The sequence below is a fragment of the Sceloporus undulatus genome, chromosome 10, assembly GCF_019175285.1.
Source record: "Sceloporus undulatus isolate JIND9_A2432 ecotype Alabama chromosome 10, SceUnd_v1.1, whole genome shotgun sequence".
NCBI lineage: Eukaryota > Metazoa > Chordata > Lepidosauria > Squamata > Phrynosomatidae > Sceloporus > Sceloporus undulatus.
Window position 1 is genome coordinate 13,254,086 of NC_056531.1, and position 17,191 is coordinate 13,271,276.

The 17,191-nt window shown below is 50.4% G+C and overlaps 1 protein-coding gene across 1 annotated transcript in view; it reads left to right on the forward strand.

Annotated features, from left to right (window-relative positions):
* The first annotated feature begins 16,651 nt into the window (after positions 1-16,651).
* The window catches only part of TCTN1 (tectonic family member 1), a 10,341-nt gene continuing 9,801 nt past the window's right edge, over positions 16,652-17,191 (forward strand). The window contains exon 1 of the mRNA XM_042441882.1: positions 16,652-16,966. Coding sequence (XP_042297816.1) covers positions 16,652-16,966 — 315 coding nt within the window. The remainder of the gene's footprint in view (positions 16,967-17,191) is intronic.

A 17,191-nucleotide genomic window follows, 5' to 3' on the forward strand; every position in this document is an offset into this window, starting at 1 on the left:
TGACATAGAACCGCCCCTCCCTCGCCCTGGGCCATCTCTCTTACCTCTTCGCCGTTCGCAGCCATGCCCCACTGCGCCGACGTCACCCAGCGCATGCGCCTTGGGGTGCCCCGGTTGTTTGGTCGCCTAAGACGCCCTCTCCCGGCATGCATCGCGGCACTGGGAACTTGGGTTTTGTCCCTTCTGAAAGAGGGAGGAGAGGGAGGACTGGAGGAGGGGGAGGAAGCCGCGCGCATTCCGTGGCGTGGTACCTCCGTCCCCCCTCCGCCTCCTCCTTAAGGGGCGTCTTTGGAGGCCAGGACCTTCGTCCCAGCAGCGGGGAGGCAGGGCAGGGCAAGAGGCCGCGGGGCCCGGGCTCCCTCTAGGCGCCTCCCTCGGGCCTTTGTGGGTTTTCCTCATGCAAAGGATTGTGACGCCTTTGCTTTACGCCAGGCCCTCCCAAAAGACACGCCCATCTACCCTGGTTCAAGTCACAAAAGCCCACCGCCTCAGGCTGCTCCGCACGCCGAATTAACCCGGCTTACCCCCGCTTTATCTGCCAGGGCTCAATGCTATGTAACTCTGCAAGGGTACTTGCTGAGAGGAGGGCACCGTGGTCAATAGTTTGAGCATTGGACTAGGACTCTGGGGCTGATCCACACTGGAGAAATAACGCCGTTTGGCCCCGCCTTAACTCTTTCTATATCATTAAGGAAATAATAAAAAAAAAGATAAAACTGTCTGTTATCCTCTCACTGTTTTAAGCTGCCCGGATCCCAGTATTTCCCAGTGCATATAACCTATTATTATTACTGTATTACTATTATTATTATTATTATTATTATATTATTTCAGCTCAAGGCTTTGACATTTGGAGTTGGAGTTTGTTGTGGCCTGGCTGATTGGGATTTGGCCCTGGTCTCCCAGGCTGCATCCACCCTGGAGAAATAGTATGGCACCCCTTTCATTGCCCCTGACTCAAGGCTATGGTAGAGTCACCTATTGACAAGAGTCAATCCATGCCACACTTTTGCATCCCCAACTCCTTAACAAGACCCTCCTCCCTTGGAACTTTTACTCCCGTCTGGCACCAAGAGAGAAGAAATAGCCCTCAGTCTTGCTATGTGCCTGGCATGGCAATTCTTCGATGTGGACCAGCAGCACTCGGGTTCAACCTGAGACTGAGGGCAAGCAAACTCTGGGCGTTCTAGTGCTTCTCTTCTTTTTTGGTGCCAGCAATGAGGCCTAGTTTTCAGAGGCTTCCCTGAAAAGAGTCAATGAGTTAAGGTTTCATTTGTGAAGATGGGTGTCCGATACATTGAGTCCCCAGATGGTTTCCCTCAAATCCTGAACAAAGTGGAGCAAAGTTGGACTGGAGTGGGCTATTTTTATTTTTGAGGGGGAGCCCCTGCAATAATGGCTGCTATCCACACTGGAGAAAAATCCATTTGGCACTGCTTTAATCTTTTCTGGCTCAATGCCTGGGGAATTCGTGGGAGTTTTGGCATGCCACTCGGGGCCCACAATACTCCCAGCTCCCAGAATTCCATAGCCTTGAGCCAGGGCATTTAAAGCAGTGCCAAACCGGTTATTTCTCCAGGTGGATAAAGCCTAAGACGGCGACGTGACTCTGCAGACCATGAAGGGCCTCAAATGGGTAAGCCAGCTAGGGCCTCCAGACATTCGTGCCTACAACCTCCTATGGACGCCACCTGCATCGACAACAATGCTGATATGGGAGTTGCACCAAAAGAACATCCAAGGACCAACAGAGGCTCACGCTGGTCTATAATATCGAATCGTTTAGTGCTCCTTCATCGCCCCTGCCTTCAGATCCAATTTAGAAAAATAGCACCTGCCAGTTGAGTTCCTCTTAACCAATGTAGAGGTTTCATCTCTCAGTGTTGTCCCTCTTTGTCATAAAATAAAAAGGTACTAATAAAAATGTACAACATGTTCTCATGCAAACACCCAAAAAGGCTTCAGCACACTCAGGCAGCACATATGCAGAAATAATCTGGTTTGACACTGGGATGGCCACTGTCAGGGATGCTTGATTGTTAGTTTCCTGCATGGCAGAATGGGGTTGGACTGGATGGCCCTTGGGTCTCTTCCAGCTCTAAGGATTCTAGCTTTAACTGGCCTGGCTCAATGCTGTGGAATTCTGGGAACTGCATTTTTGTGGTAGATCCCCAGAGCGGAGCCACCACAAACTAGCCCATCAGGTGCTGTAAATCAACCTATAAGGTTGATGTCAGTGTTAACCTATAGATGTCAATGTAGCCTATAAGGCAATCATCCTCACTGAAGAAAATTATTTCTTCAGTGTGGATGCTGCCTTATAGGCTAGAGTGGACCTCTAGTCCAAACAGGTTCAAAATGGAACAAACCCAATCCCTGCTGAGCGCCTCTAATCCTCACTTTGATTTCACTCAGACCCATCTTAACAGGCTAAGTAAAGTTAAGATATCGCTGAATCTAAGTAAAGTTGTTCCTGTCTTCTTCTCTCTTGCCACAATGGTTTTGCAGAGGTGTGCTGCTGACCTGGTCCCAAACAACCTGCAAAATCACCCAGTTTGATGAACTGCTTTAACTGCCCTGGCTCTGTGCTAGGGGATCCTGGAGCTTCGTTGATTGTGACACCGGTGCTCTCTGACAGAGAAGGCTAAAATGTCTCACAAAACGACAATTCCCAGGATTCCCCTAGCTATGAGCCAAGCAGTTAAAGCGGTCTCAGACTGATTATTTCTGCAGGGTGTTTGGTCCTTCTCCCCTGCTATTCTTGTTTTGTGGAAGAAGAAAGTAAGTATATAAGAGAGAGAGCCATGTGGGGCACGTTGAAGTGTTTGGACTATGAGTGGAGACCCATTTTGAATCCTTGTTTGAGCCATTCAAACCTACTGGGTACTTTTGGGCAAGTCACACTCCTCTCAGCTTCAGAAGAAGACAATGGATGACAAAATCCACTCAACAAAATTTGCCAAGAAAACTCCAGTTGAGATGCTAAAGTGATGCGAAGGCACATAACATACACACAACACACACAGTTATAAATATATAATAATGTAAAGAAGTTGTTAAATTCTCATGTTTTCAATTTAAAAAAAGTCAGCAGCAAACAACAACACAACAACAAACCGGTGGCTTGAAAGACCAGTGAACCACTACAAACATTGGGGCAGCACCCATCCCAAGCCTCAGGGCAAACTGAGCTCCCTCAAGCTTCGAGGAACTGCCTGCGATCCACCAAAGCCATGCCAATGAAGACTTGTTAATCTAGTATCATAAGGCTTGTTGTTGGTTTTGTTATGCCAACTGCGACTCGCACGCCCCCCCCCCCCGAAAACATCTCAATGTAATCTTTCGCTTTAATCTCCCAAGTATGCCTGCTCACACCCACTGAAGTTTTGTTCAGTGAGCTTCAAATAATCTCGCTAACATCGTTTTAATTCCAAATAATCATTTAGGCAATGTGGAAGTTTGTGCCTCCTCGCCAAGGCTTCCATTGGTGGGATTCGTTCCAAAACACCCATCCAAGGAGGTGACCGGGTGCAACAATGCCAGGCCACCCACAACTTCACCCAAGCGGCTGGAGTTCCTGGAGGCCTTTGACCATGCAAATGGCACATGTAAGTCCCCTTTGATCTAAAATCCAGCAAAAGAGTACTTTTTGTTGCTCTTGCCATTAAATTGATTGGCAAAAGGGAACGTGGACTTTGAGTGGGAAGAACTCGTTCCTCTGTGGCGTCATCACCTGGTGACCACTTGCTCCTCTTGGGTGCGAATATGAACATCTGAGGACATTTTGGCCAGTTCTTTTGCCAGGGAACCCACAGTTGCCCTTCCTTGCCCCAGAAATGGCAAAAAGGAAGGAGGAATCCACACTCTCCTTCTTAATAACACTTTAATGCAATCTTTCTGAAGGATAAGTAAGGAAAGCTAGGAAGCCTTGAGGCTGATTCACACAACATAGGCTGCATTCACACTGCAGAAATAATCCATTTGACACTAACTGTCATGGTTCAATGCTAATGGAATTTTGAGAATGGTCATTTGTTGACAACAGTAACATGTTTGAAAGATCTAGGATCCGAGTAGACCACAAGCTGAACGTGTGGTTGCTGCAAGCTAAAAAGACCAATGCGATTCTGGGGATAATCTGGTTTGACACCACTTTAACTGCCATGGCTCCAATCGCTATGGAATTCTGGGAAATGGCAGTTTGTAGCAGCACCAAGACTATATTGTGAGACAATTCTGCACCTATTCACTAAATCTGATCAACTGCACAGGACAACACAGTGAGATGGTGAGTGGTGGAATGAGTGTGGAGCTTGTCACTCCTCTAGGCTCACAATCAGATGCATGAGTCGGGTGCGGTCTCTGAAGGGCTGCCCAACCCTTTGCGGAGAAGTGTAAAGTTGAGCCAAAAGGCCGCCAATTGAAACCATTCCTTCTTGGTGAGTGTGAGTCACGCTTGGCAAGGGCTAACAGTTGAGTAATCCGCTTGCATTGTGCCTGCCTGCCAACATGGGACTTCTGAAATATGACATTTGGCACGCAAACAGATTTGACAGTAACTAGGAAGTTTGCGCAACTTACAAGGGGCAACTGCTGATGTTTCTTTCTAGCCAAGGAATCCAAAGATGGTCCAGGGTGCCCTCTGTGCTCAAGCCAGATCAAGCAAGCCCTAGACAAAAGGTTTGGGGTTGCCATGGATGTCTGTTCCAGCCCAACACCAAAGAACTGAGAGTGACTCTTTTCGTTGGCAGAAGCTTTTGGGGACAACAGCATACTTTATCAGGTTCATTGGTACGCATCCACCTCGTGATGAGCCTTAGCTTTGGCTTTGCAGCTTCAAAGGCTGCTACCTGTCAAAGGACACCAAAAAAAGGTCTAATTGCAAAACTGCTGAACAAAGTTTGAACAGACATTCCCCTCTATGCCTGGAACTTGACAATGACAGAGGCTTTGGTGCCATACGCCACACTTCATCAGAGAACCAGTGAGGGTAGTGATTTCAGCGTTGGATTACAACTCTGGAGACAGGTTCAAATCCCGCTTGCCATGGAAACCCACTGGTTGCCTTTGGCCATGTCACACTCTCCTCAGCCTCAGGAGACAAAAGCAATCCCCCTCTGAACTAATGTGTGCCAAGAAACCCCCCTTTAGGGTCCATATTTGGCAACAACTTAAAGCACCCACAACAACAACGTGTGAACTACCTTTCCCAGTGTTCAGAAATGTCTGTGTTCTTATGGCGTTGTGTGTTGTGCCGCTTTCAGTCTCCTGACGATTTAATGGCACGCCATAAGTGCCACGGGTTCCTTAGGAAAGGCACTTCAGGGGGTGCTTTGCCTGTTCCATCCTCTGAAACAGAGCTCCAGCACCTGGGATGCTTTGCTGCTTCCCATCCAAGCCTAACCAGGCGCAGGCTCTGCTTCGCATCCATGCTGTGCCTGGGTGCCCCAACAAATGGCCGCTCCCAGAATCCCATGCATGGCGTTGTGGCAGTTGAAGTGGGGCTGCACCACAACGGGAAAAGAACCTGGGTTTGGCATCACTTTAACTCTCTCTGGCTCAAGAGCTATGGAATTCTGGGTGTTGGAGTTTGTGTGTGGCCCAGAGCGAGCTCTGGGCCCCACACAAAACTCCAACTCCCAGAATTCCATAACTTGAGCCAGAAGAGTTAAAGCTCTGCCTCTGGCCCCAACAAACTCCCGAATTCCATAGCCCCTTGAGCCAGAGAGAGTTAAAGCTCTGCTCTGGGCACCCCAACAAACTCCCGAATTCCATAGCCTTGAGCCAGAAGATTAAAGCTCTGCTCTGGCCCACAACAAACTCCCAGAATTCCATAGCCTGGCCAGGGCACTAAAGCGGTGCCAAGCGTTTATCTCCCTTGTGTGAATGCAGCCCAAAGAGCCCTCCCGTTCCCCGCGCGCGCCTCTAGGGGGAGCTTGGGCTCGGTTTCTGGCGCTGCTGAGCCGCCCTCCCGGCGTGCCTTGCGCGGTCCCACAGCAACGCCTGGCCAGGCGTCTCACTGTTGCCTAGGCCGCCGAGGCCTAGCCGGGAATGGCGGCCGCGAGCGGCGCCCTGGCCTTGCCCTGCTGGCTCCTTCGGCGGGCTGGCCCCTTCACCACCCTCCCCCAGAACGGACGCCCGCCTCGGGAGCCATCCCCGGCCCAGCCAAGGCCCCCAGGCCCCGAGGAAGAGGAGGAGGAGAGGAGGCAAGGCCCGAGGAGGCTTCTCGCTTGGGCCCCTGGCCGGAGCCCCTCACCGACGGTGAGCAGCCCCCTTTGAAAAAGGAGGAGGGAGCGTCCAGTATACATTGTGTGGATGCAGGCGAAGAAGCCTGTAGATGGCTGCAAACCGGGTCCCTTGGAGGCCGCAGAGCGTAGTCTGGGGCCTGGGCAGGGTTCACATGCGCCCCCCCACCCTGGCTCTTTTCTTGCCAGTGCCAAGCGTGCACCTGTGACTCCGGGTGGACCAGTGCGATGTCAATTGCTGCTGGCGACCCCCTCTGCACCGCCCCGATTTCAGCCTCTCACGGCCTGTTCTGTGCCTCTGTCACGTAAGTTCTTCTTAGAGTTTGCTTCTAAAGCGCTGAATGTGCCCAGCGCTGTACATACAAAGGAGCAAATCAATTGAAATCAAACCTGCAAGGGCATACAGTCACAAATACATATCAAACATGGAATAGAATTGGTTAAAACAAGCAAGCATAAAAACAATTCAAAGGCTCTGTGTTTGTAGAGATAGCGTGCTGAAACCTGGGCAGGCTGGTAAGATCTGTGTCGAGACCCTTGAGACAGGCTTGCGGCGGAGTCAGTGCATGACTTGTCGCTGGGATTGACGGTTTATCTATATAGATATTGTGTATCCTACTCTCTAGATCAAGATCTCAGGGCAGGTCCGTAAAATCAACACGCTCCGTTTAAAACAAGTAACCCCCCCAAAAAAGGTTTAAAACAACACTCGGTTGTAGCACTTTGGAGTGAAGGCAAACCTTCCCAAGCCCTTGAGTATAAGGTTCTGAATGAATGAGCAATGAGAGCGGGTCCAAGTATGCGGCGTTTTAGGTAGTGCTGTCCCTTCATGGAGCTGAACCATCCCAGAACATAAGGGCAGAGTCAGTATGCCTTTTGAATGTGTAAAATCCACACATGAGGAAGAAACTTAGCAGTGTTTTCATATGCCAGAAAAGGAGATCTAGGCCTGTTACAGACAGCCAAAAATAAAGCTGCTTCCAGTCACAGTGGAGGTATGGTGTTTCAATGATGCACATCCCTAAGAGTCCGAAGTCGCACAAGCCACGCTCCAGTCCTTAGGGCTGGAATGGGGCTTTGGTGCGACTTCTGGACTCTTAGGACGGTGAATCATTGAAACACCATACCCCACTGTGACTGGAAGCAGCTTTATTTTGGCTGTCTGTAAACAGCCCTAGAATCATACAGTCATAGCGTTGGAAGAGACTGCAAGGGCCATCGAGCCCAACCCATTCTGCCATGCAGGAAACCCAAATCAAAGCATCCCTATTGACAGATGGCCATCCAGCCTCTGTTTAAAGAGGCTTTCTAGAGGGGATTTTTGACTGAAAGATGCTTATGGTGGATTAATATCCTACTAATTCTGAATTGTAAGGAGCCATGGTAGTCAAAACTGCATATCTGGTTGGTTTACTTCCTTTCCATTCTGGAGCTGTTATCCGGGTGAGTGAACATTGTAGTTGTCCTTAGAGATGAAATGAATTAGAGTGGATCCATAATAATGGGGAGGGCTATGGGCTAAATCCATATTAGTTTCCAGTTAGAGTGAACCATTGAAATGAATGGAAATCAATTAAATGGTTCACCTACAAGGCTTATTCATTTCATTAGATTTTCTCTATGGGGATTAGTTTTGGATTTAGCCCTTTGTATCCATTTGGCTGAAAACACCTTGTTGTGTTTTAAAAAAAAACCCTTCCCCTGGAAGGACATACAGTATTTAAAAAATATATGTTTATTGGATTTTTATTGTTATGATACAAGACAGAGAGAGGAGGGAAGGTGTTAAGATACAAACGAAAGTCTCATTTTCCGCAGCAAAACTGAGGCTGGTGCTGTCACGGTAGAAGAAAAAAAAAAAAAAGAAAAAGAAAAAAAAAAAAAATAAAAAGAAAAAAAAAAAAAAGGAAAAAATAAAAGTGAAAAAAAAGAAGAGTTTTGTTAAAACACAACCAAGGGTGTTGCAGCCAAATGATACAAAGGGATAACTCGCAACATTAAGCCCCACTAGAGGCAAATCTAATGAAATGAATAAGCCCTTGTAGGTAAACCATTTTAATCTATTCCATTCATTTCAATGGTGTTCACTCTAACGGAACTAATACAGATTTAGCCCTAGCCCTCCCCATGGTAAGGTCCACTCATAATTCGTCATCTCTAAGGGACCAACTACAATGTTCCATCACCGGATACAACTACCAGAAATGGAAAGGAGTATAACCAACCCAGATATGCAGGTTTTTACTACCAGGGATCATACCATTCAGATTAGTAGATATTACTTCACCATAATCAATCTTCACGTCAAAATCCCCGCTAGAAAGCCTCCTTAAACAGAGGCTGGATGGCCTCTGTCATAGGGATGCTTTGATTGATTTCCTGCATGCAGAATGGGAATGGGCTCGATGCCCTTGCAGTCTCTTCCACGCTATTAACTGTATGATCTAGGGCCTGTGACAGACGCCAAAATAAGCTGCCTTCCATCACATGGAGGTATGGTGTTTCAATGATGCACAGATGTCCTAAATCCAGAAGTCGCACCAAAGCCACATTCCGATCCGAAGGACGGAGCGTGGCTTTTGGTGCTAATTCTGGACTCGATAGGACATGTGCATCATGGAACAATACCTCCACGGGGGACTGGAAGCAGCTTTAATTTTGGCTGTCGGTACAGCCTAGATATCCTTTGCTGCATATGAAACACTGCTAAGTGTTCTTCTCTTGCTGATTTACCAGTCGAGGCATACTGACGCTGCCCTAGGTTCTTGGGGATGGTTCATGCCTCCCTGAAGGGGAACAGCACGTACATAAACCGCGCATACGTTGGAACCGCTCTCATTGCGCATTCATTCGAACCTATACTCAAGAGCTGGGAAGGTTCTGCCTGCACTCAAAAAGTGCTACACAGGTGATGGTTTTAACCTTTTTGTAGGGGGTACATGGTTTAACGGAGCGTGTTGAGTTTAATCGACGCAGCACTGAGAAATCTGATATGAGAGTAAATACCACTAGCTTATATATAAACATCATCCAGACTACCAATCATGCACTGACGTCCGCGCAGCCGGGCGCCAAGGGTCGCGACACAGCTCTGAAAGCCGCCCAGTGTCAAGCCAGCGATCTCGACAAACACAGAAGCCATTTGAATTGTTTTAAATGCTTGCGTTTTTAACCAGTCTATTCATGTTGGAAATAGTATTGTGTAGACTGGATGCCATTGGCAGTTTTGTTTAAATGATTTGCTTCCGTTGGATTAAGCGCTGGGCACTGCAGCCTTTAAAGCAACTCTAAAAGAACTACGGACCAGAGGCACAGAACAGCCGTGAAGAGGCGGAAAGCGGGGCGGTGCGAGGGGGTCGCAGCAGCAATGACATCGCACTTCCACCAGGAAGTGCACAGGTGCACGCTGGGCACTGCAAGAAAGAGGCCAGGGTTGGGGGGCGCCCATGTGAACCCTGCCCAGGCCACAGAGACCGCTCTCCGGCTCCAAGGGACCAGGGTTTAGGAGCAGCCATCTCAGGCTTCTTCGCCTGCATCCACACAATGTAGACTGGACCTCCACTCCCTCCTTCTTTGCAAAGGGGCGGCGCACCGCGGTGAGGGGCTCCGGCAGGGCCCAAGCGAGAAGCCTCCTCGGGCCTGCCGCCTGCCCCTCCTCCCTCTTCCTCGGCCGGGGGAGCCCTTGGATGGGCCCGGGGAGGCTCCCAGGCGGGCGTCCGTTCGTGAGGTGTGGAATGGCCAGCCCTCGAGAGCCAGCAGAGCAAGGCCAGCGCGCCGCGCGGGCCGCCATTCCCGGCTAGGCCTCTGCGGCCCGATGCAACATTGAGACGACTGCCACGGTTGCTGGGAGACCGCGCAAAGGCACGCCGGAGGGCGGCCGCAGCCAGCCCAGAACCAGCCCACAGCGTCCCCTAGAGGCGCCGCGGGGAACTGGGGATTCTTTGGGCGGCATTCACACACTGGAGAGATAACACGGCTGGCACCGCTTTTAAGTGCCCTGGCTCAAGGCTATGGAATTCTGGGAGTTTGTTGTGGGCCCAGAGAATAGCTTTAACTCTCTCTGGCTCAAGCTTGATTCTGGGAGTTTGTTGGGGGCCCAGAAGCAAGCTTAACTCTCTCTGGCTCAATCTATGGATCTGGGAGTTGTTGGGGCCAGAGCAGAGCTGTTAACGCTCTCTGGCTCAAGGCTATGGAATTCCTGGGAGTTGGAGTTGGTTGTGGGCCCAGAGCTCCGCTCTGGGCCCACAAAAACTCCAACGCCCAGAATCCAGAGCCTTGAGCAAGAGAGAGTTAAAGTGATCCAAAACCAGGTTTCTTTCCCAGGGTGGATGACAGCCCACTTCAACCTGCCCACAGCGCCATGCTATGGGATTCTGGAGCGCCATTGTTGGGGCACCAGGCACAGCATGATCGAAGCAGCCTGCACAGGTTAGGACTTGGATGGGAAGCCACCAAGCATCCCAGGTGATGGAGGCTCGGTTTCAGAGGATGGAACAGCAAGAGCCACCCTGAATCCGGACTAAGGAAACCCTGGGGCACGTATGCGCTCCATAAACTGTCAGGTGGACGCGGAAAGCGCATCACGACACACAGCCATACAAACAGACATTCTACCTGGGAAAGGAGTTCACACGGTGTTGTTGTTGGGTGCTTCAAGTTGTTGCCAACTCAGGCAACCCTAAGCGGGGGGTGTTCTTGCAACATTAGTCAGAGGGGGGATGCCTGTTTGTCTCCTGAAGCTGGAGAGAGGGTGACTGGACAAGGCACCCAGTGGGTTTCTGGACCAAGCGGATTGGAACCCTGGTTCTCCAGAGTGTGTAAGCAACGCTAAATCACTACCCTCACTGGTTTTCTCTGATAACGTGTGCGTATGGCACAAAGCCTCTGTCCTTTTTCAAGTTTCCCAGCAATAAGAGGAAGTCTGTTCAAACGTTGTTCAGAGTTTTGCATTAAGCCTGTCTTTGGTGTCCCTTTGACAGGTACAGCCTTGAAGCTGCAAAGCCCAGAGCTAACTCATCAAGAGGTGGATGCGTACCACATGAACCGATAAAGTAGCGGTTGTCCCCAAAACTTCTGCCAACGAAAGAGTCAATCTCAGTTCTTGGGGTTTGGGCTGACAGACACCTGGCGTAACCCCCAACCTTTGTCGGGCTTGCTGAGCTGGCACTGACACAAGAGGGCACCTGGACCATCTTGTGGAGCCTTGGCTAAAGAAACATCAGCATGCCCCTTGTAAGTTGCGCAAACTCCAAGTTACTGCAAATCTGTTTGCGTGCAAATGTCATATTTTCCGAGTCCCATGGTGGCATGCAGGCACAATGCAAGCCGATTACTCACTGTAGCCCTTGCCAGCGTGACCTCACAACCTCACAAGAAGGACTGGTCTTCAATGGAACGGCCTTTGCCCACGTTTCACTCTCGCAAGGGTTGGCGACCCTTTCAGAGACCGCACCCGACGCATGCAGCTGATTGTGAGCCCTAAGAGTGACAAGCGCCACACACAGCTCCACCATCACCAGCTCACGCTGTGGTCCTTGCAGTTGCTACAAATTAGTGGATAGTGCAGAATTGTCTCACAATATAGTCTTGTGGCTGCTACAAGAACTGCCATTCCCAGAATTCATAGCATTGACCATGGCAGTTAAAGTGGTGTCAACCAATTAATCTCCAAATCCAATTGGCGTTTTTAGCTTGCAGCCCACACGGGTCAGCTTGTGGTCTACTAGGACTCCTAGATCCTTTCAACATGTACTGTGTTCAACAAATAACCATTCTCAAAATGCCAGAGCATTGAAACCATGACAGTGAGTGGTCAAACTGGATTATTTCTGCATTGAAATGCAGCCATTGTTGTGTGAATCACCTCAAGCTTCCGACTGTTCCTTACTCTATCCTCCGAGATTGCATTAAGTGTTTATTAAGAAGGAAAAGTGGATCCATCCTTCCCTTTTTGCCATTTGCTGGGCAAGGCAAGGCAAACTGTCGGTTCCCTGGCAAAAGACAATGGCCCAAATGGTCCTCGAGATTTCCCATATTTCGCACCCAAAAGGAGCAAATGCGTCCCCGGTGACGCCACGGAAAAGATTTTCTTACCACTCAAATCAACTTCCCTTTCTCCCAATCAATTAAATGGCAAGAAAACCCCAAAAAAAGTACATTTGCTGGAATGTTAGATCAAAGGGGACTTACATGTGCCATTTGCATGGTCAAAGGCCTCCAGGACTCAGCCGCTTGGGTGAAAGTTTGCAGTGGGCCGCATTGTTTTTCACACGGTCACCTCCTTGGAATGTGTGTGTTTAGAACGAAATCCCACCAATGGAAGCCTTGGCGAGAGGCAAAAACTTCCACCATTGCTAAATGAATTATTGGATTAAAACGAGAATGTTTAGCGGAGGATTAATTGGAAGCTCAATGAAAAACTCAGTGGGGTGTGAGCAGGCATACTTGGGAGATTAAAGCGAAAGATTACATTGAAAGATGTTTCCGGGGTGGGGGAGCCGTGCTGAGTCCATTGCAGCATAACAACACACAACAAACCTTAATGATACTAGATTATAAAAGAAAAAACAGTTCTTCATTGGCATAGGCTGTGGTGGATCGCAGCCAGTGCCGCATAAGCATGGAGGAACTCAGTTTGCCATGAGGCATTTGAGGAAATGGGCTGCTTGCACAAATGTGTGAGTCCAAAGAGTTCACTGGTCTTTACAAACACAAGGGTTTGTTGTTGTTTTGTTGTTAATCTGAGATGAACATTTTTGTAAAATGGAAAACAGGAAGAATTTAACGAATCTTCTTACAATTATTATATATTTATTAACTGTTGTGTGTGTATGTTATTGCGCTTCGCATCACTTTAGCATCGCAACGGAGTTTTCCTGGGCAAATTTTGGGTTCATGTTGGCTGTTGTCATCATGGTCTTCTTCTGAAGCTGAGAGATGTACTTGCCAAATCCCCAGTCGTTTGAATGCCTCACCAAGATTCAAACCTGTCTCCACTCATAGTCCAAGCACTTCAACCGCTGCACCACCTGCTCTCTATCTTTAATATATCCCTTCTTCGTTCCACAAACAAGAATCAGGGGATAAGGGACCAAAACCCCGGCAAATAATCCAGTCGGAAGACCCTCTTTAATGCTCTGGCTCAATGCTATGGAATCCTGGATTGTCGTTTTGTGAGACTTTTAGACCTTCTCTGTCAGAGAGCACCGTGTCACATCAACTACAGCTCCCATGATCCCCTAGCAAGAGCCAGGGCGGTAAGAGTCTCAAACGGGTGATTTCTGCAGGTGTTTGGACCTAGGTCAGCACACACCTCTGAACCAGTGCTTGGCAAGAGAAAGAAGACGGAACAACCTTTACTAAGATTCAGCGAGATCTTAACTTTACTTAGCTGTAAGATGGGTCTGAGTGAAATACAATGAGGATAGAGGGCGCGCAGCAGGCGATTTGGGTTGTTCGCCATTTGAACCGTGGTTTGGACCTAAGGTCCATCTAGCCTATAGCAGCATCCACACTGAGAAATAATTTTTCTTCAGTGAGGAGCTGCTTATAGGCGACATTGACATCTATGGCTTTACACGGACAGCACCTTATAGGTTAGATTGACAGCACCTGATGGGGGCTAGTTTGTGTGATCCGCTCTGGGGAGCTACCACACTGCAGTTTCCCAGAATTCCACAGCATTGAGCCCAGCCATTAAAGCATAGAACCTAACAGCGGAAGACCCAAAGGGCCATCCAGTCCAACCCCATTCTGCCATGCAGGAACTCAAAATCAAAGCTCGCCGGACAATGGCCATCCAGTGTCAAACCAGATATTTCTGCATTATGCATCTGCCTATGTGCTGAATGCCTTTTGGTGATTTCATGAGAACAGTGTAATTTTTAGTAGTACCTTTTTATTTATATGCAAAGGAGGGACACACGGAAGATGAAACCGCTACATTGGTTAAGAGAACTCAACTGCAGTGCTATTTAGCTAAATCCTGGATCCTGAAGCAGGGGCCGATTGAAGGACACTAAACGATTCATATTATAGACCACGGGCCTCTGTTGGTCTCTGGAATGTTCTTTGGCTGCAACTCCCATCATCCAGCATTGTTGTCGATGCAGGCGGGCGTCCATAGGAGTTGTAGGCCAAGAATGTCTGGAAGCCCCTAGCTGCTTCCCCCATTTGAGCCCTTCAGGGTCTGCATTCCCACATTCCCCGTCTTAGGGGCGTGTTCCCCCACTGGAGAAATAACCCGTTTGGACTGCACTGCTGTAACGCCCTGGTCAGGCGATGGAATTCTGGGAGCTGGAGTAGTGGGGCCCCGAATGGATGCCAACGCCCAATTCCACAGCCTGGAGCCAGAAAGAGTTAAAGCAGTGCCGAGACTGATTATTGCTCCAGTTTGGGATACAGCCATATTTTGCAGGGGCTTCCCCCCCTCAAAATAAAACAGGCCACGCCGCAATCCAACGTTTGCTCCACTTTGTCAGATTTGAGTGAACCAGCTGGAACTCACTGATCGGAACATCCCATCTCAGCAAATGAAACCTTAACTCAATTGTGACTCTTTTCAGGGAAGCCTCTGAAACTAGGCATCATTCCTGTCACCAAAATAGAAGAAACACTAAAACAGCCCAGAGTTTACAGTGCCCTCAGTCTCAGGTTAACCCGAGGCTGCTGGTCCACACGAAGATCTGCCGATGCCAGCCAAATACAAGACCTGAGGCATTTTCTTCCGTCTCCCCTGGTGCCCAGACGGGGAAGTAAAGTGTCCCAAGGGCAGAGGGTCTTGTTAAGATTTGGGATGCAAAATGTGGCATTGATTGACGCTTGTCATAGCTGACTCATCCATAGCCTTGATCAGGCTGAAAGCGGTGCCAGGACTAGTTCTCCAGTGTGGATCAGCCTGGGAAGACCAGCTCCAAATCCCAACTCATCCAGGCCCACAACAAGCTCCAATCCAGGATGTCAACAGCCTTGAGCCGAAAATAATTATAATAATAATATAAGAATAATAGTAATACAGTACGAATAATAGGATGTATTCCACTGGGAATCACTGGGAATCCGGGCATCTTACAACAGAAGAGATAACAGACAGTTTTTATCTTTTTTATATTATTATCCATTAATAGATAATAGAAAGAGTTAAAGCGGGCCAAACGGTTATTTCTCCATGTAGGACGCAGCCCCAGAGTCCTATCCAATGCGCAAACTAGTGCACCACGCTGCCCCTCTCCCTCAGCAAGCTACCCTGCAGAGTTACATAGCATGAGCCCTGGCAATAAAGCGGGGTCAAGCCGGTTAATTCGCCGTGCTGACGCAGCCTGAAGGCGGGGGCTTTTGTGACCTTGAACCAGGGTCAGAGGGGCGTTTCTTTTGGGAGGGCCTGGCGTAGCAAAGGCGTCACAATCCGTTGCCTGAGTAAAAACCCACAAAGGCCCCGAGGGAGCGCATCAGATGGAGCCCCTCACGCCGGCGCCTCTTGCCCTGCCCTGCCCTCCCCGCCTGCTGGCGAAGGCGTCCTGGCCGCCAAAGGACGCCCTTAAGAGGAGAGAGGGGACGGAGGCGACCACGCCCCGAATGGCCCCGTCTCCTCCCCCCCCGTCCATCCCCTCTCCTCCCTCTTTCAAAGGGAACAAAACCCAAGCTTCCCATCCGCGCTGCATGCCCGGTGAGAGGCGTCTAGGCGCCAAACAAACGGGGCAACCCAGGCGGCATGCGCTGGGTGACGTCGGCGCCAGTGGGAATGGCTGCGAACGGCAAAGAGGTAAGAGAAGGGCCAGGGATAGGGAGGGGGCTGTTCTATGCAAATAAGATGTCGGTCCATGCCAGCCAATGTGGAGCCCAGAGGCCTGTGCAAGGCCCGTATGGTGGGGAGCGGCGGCAGGATGAGGAGGAGGGCTTGATCCCCGGCGAGAGGCGGAGCCGACCTTGACGCGCTCGCCAGGGGGCTTCCTTTCTCCTGCGCTCCTTCGGCTTCTTTCCCCGAAGGCGGCGGCGACGGGAGAGAAAGCGCGAGATGAGCGGACCGGTTCGAGACGAAAGATGGCGGCTGAGCATGACCGGGCCGCGAGAAGCGGCCGCTTGAGAGAGAAAGGCCGATGCCGAGGCGCGCCGAAACCGCTGCTCCTGTTGGCGCGGTGCGCTAGTCCCAGATAATGAAGCGGAGGAGGAGAGAGAGGCGAGTATGAGAGGAGGCCCAGCGGAGGGAAGGGAGCCGCTGCCTTAGGGGGCTCCAGCCCAGCCGGAGGTTGGGGCGGGGAAAGGCCTCAGGGAAGCCGGGATGGAAGAAGGGAGGTCGGAGCCCGGGGCGAGGCCAGTCCATGGGCGGCTGGAAGGCAGGCCCAGCCCAGCCAGAGGGCAGGGGCCAGCTTAGGGGCTTTTGGGGGAAGAGGGAAAGGGGCAGGGCGCCTATGGGAGAGGGAAAGGGTCAGCGAGGGCGAGGAGGACGGGCCTTGCGTGGCTCCTTGAAGCAGCAGCGGCAGCGGGGTGGCCTAGCCGCCCCTTCTTTCTCCTCCTTCCCTCGCTTGCCTCCTCAGGCCGTGGCTGCTGGGCTTCCCCGCACCATGTCTCGTACTCTCCTATGGAGACGGGTGGCCCGCGCCGTCCTGGGGCCTCTCTCAACCGAATCCGCGACGAAACCCTGGGGACGGCCAGCTGTGGCTTCGGCAGGACTTCCGCAAGGCATCCGCAAGAAGGGCATGTGCTACGGCGATGATGCCTGCTTCGTGTGCCCCGACAACGCTCCGCCACGTCCTGGTTAGTGGGGCCCGGGACTTCTCCCCTTTTACCCCCTTGCGTGAGTCTCTTGCATCCGTGAGCTTAGTAGGCTACAGATACTGTCAACGATGGTTTGCATCCCACGGGAGAAATAACCCGTTTGGTCATCGCTGGCTCAAGCGATGCATTCTGGAGTTCTTTGGAGTTTGTTGGGCCGGGGCCCACAACAAACG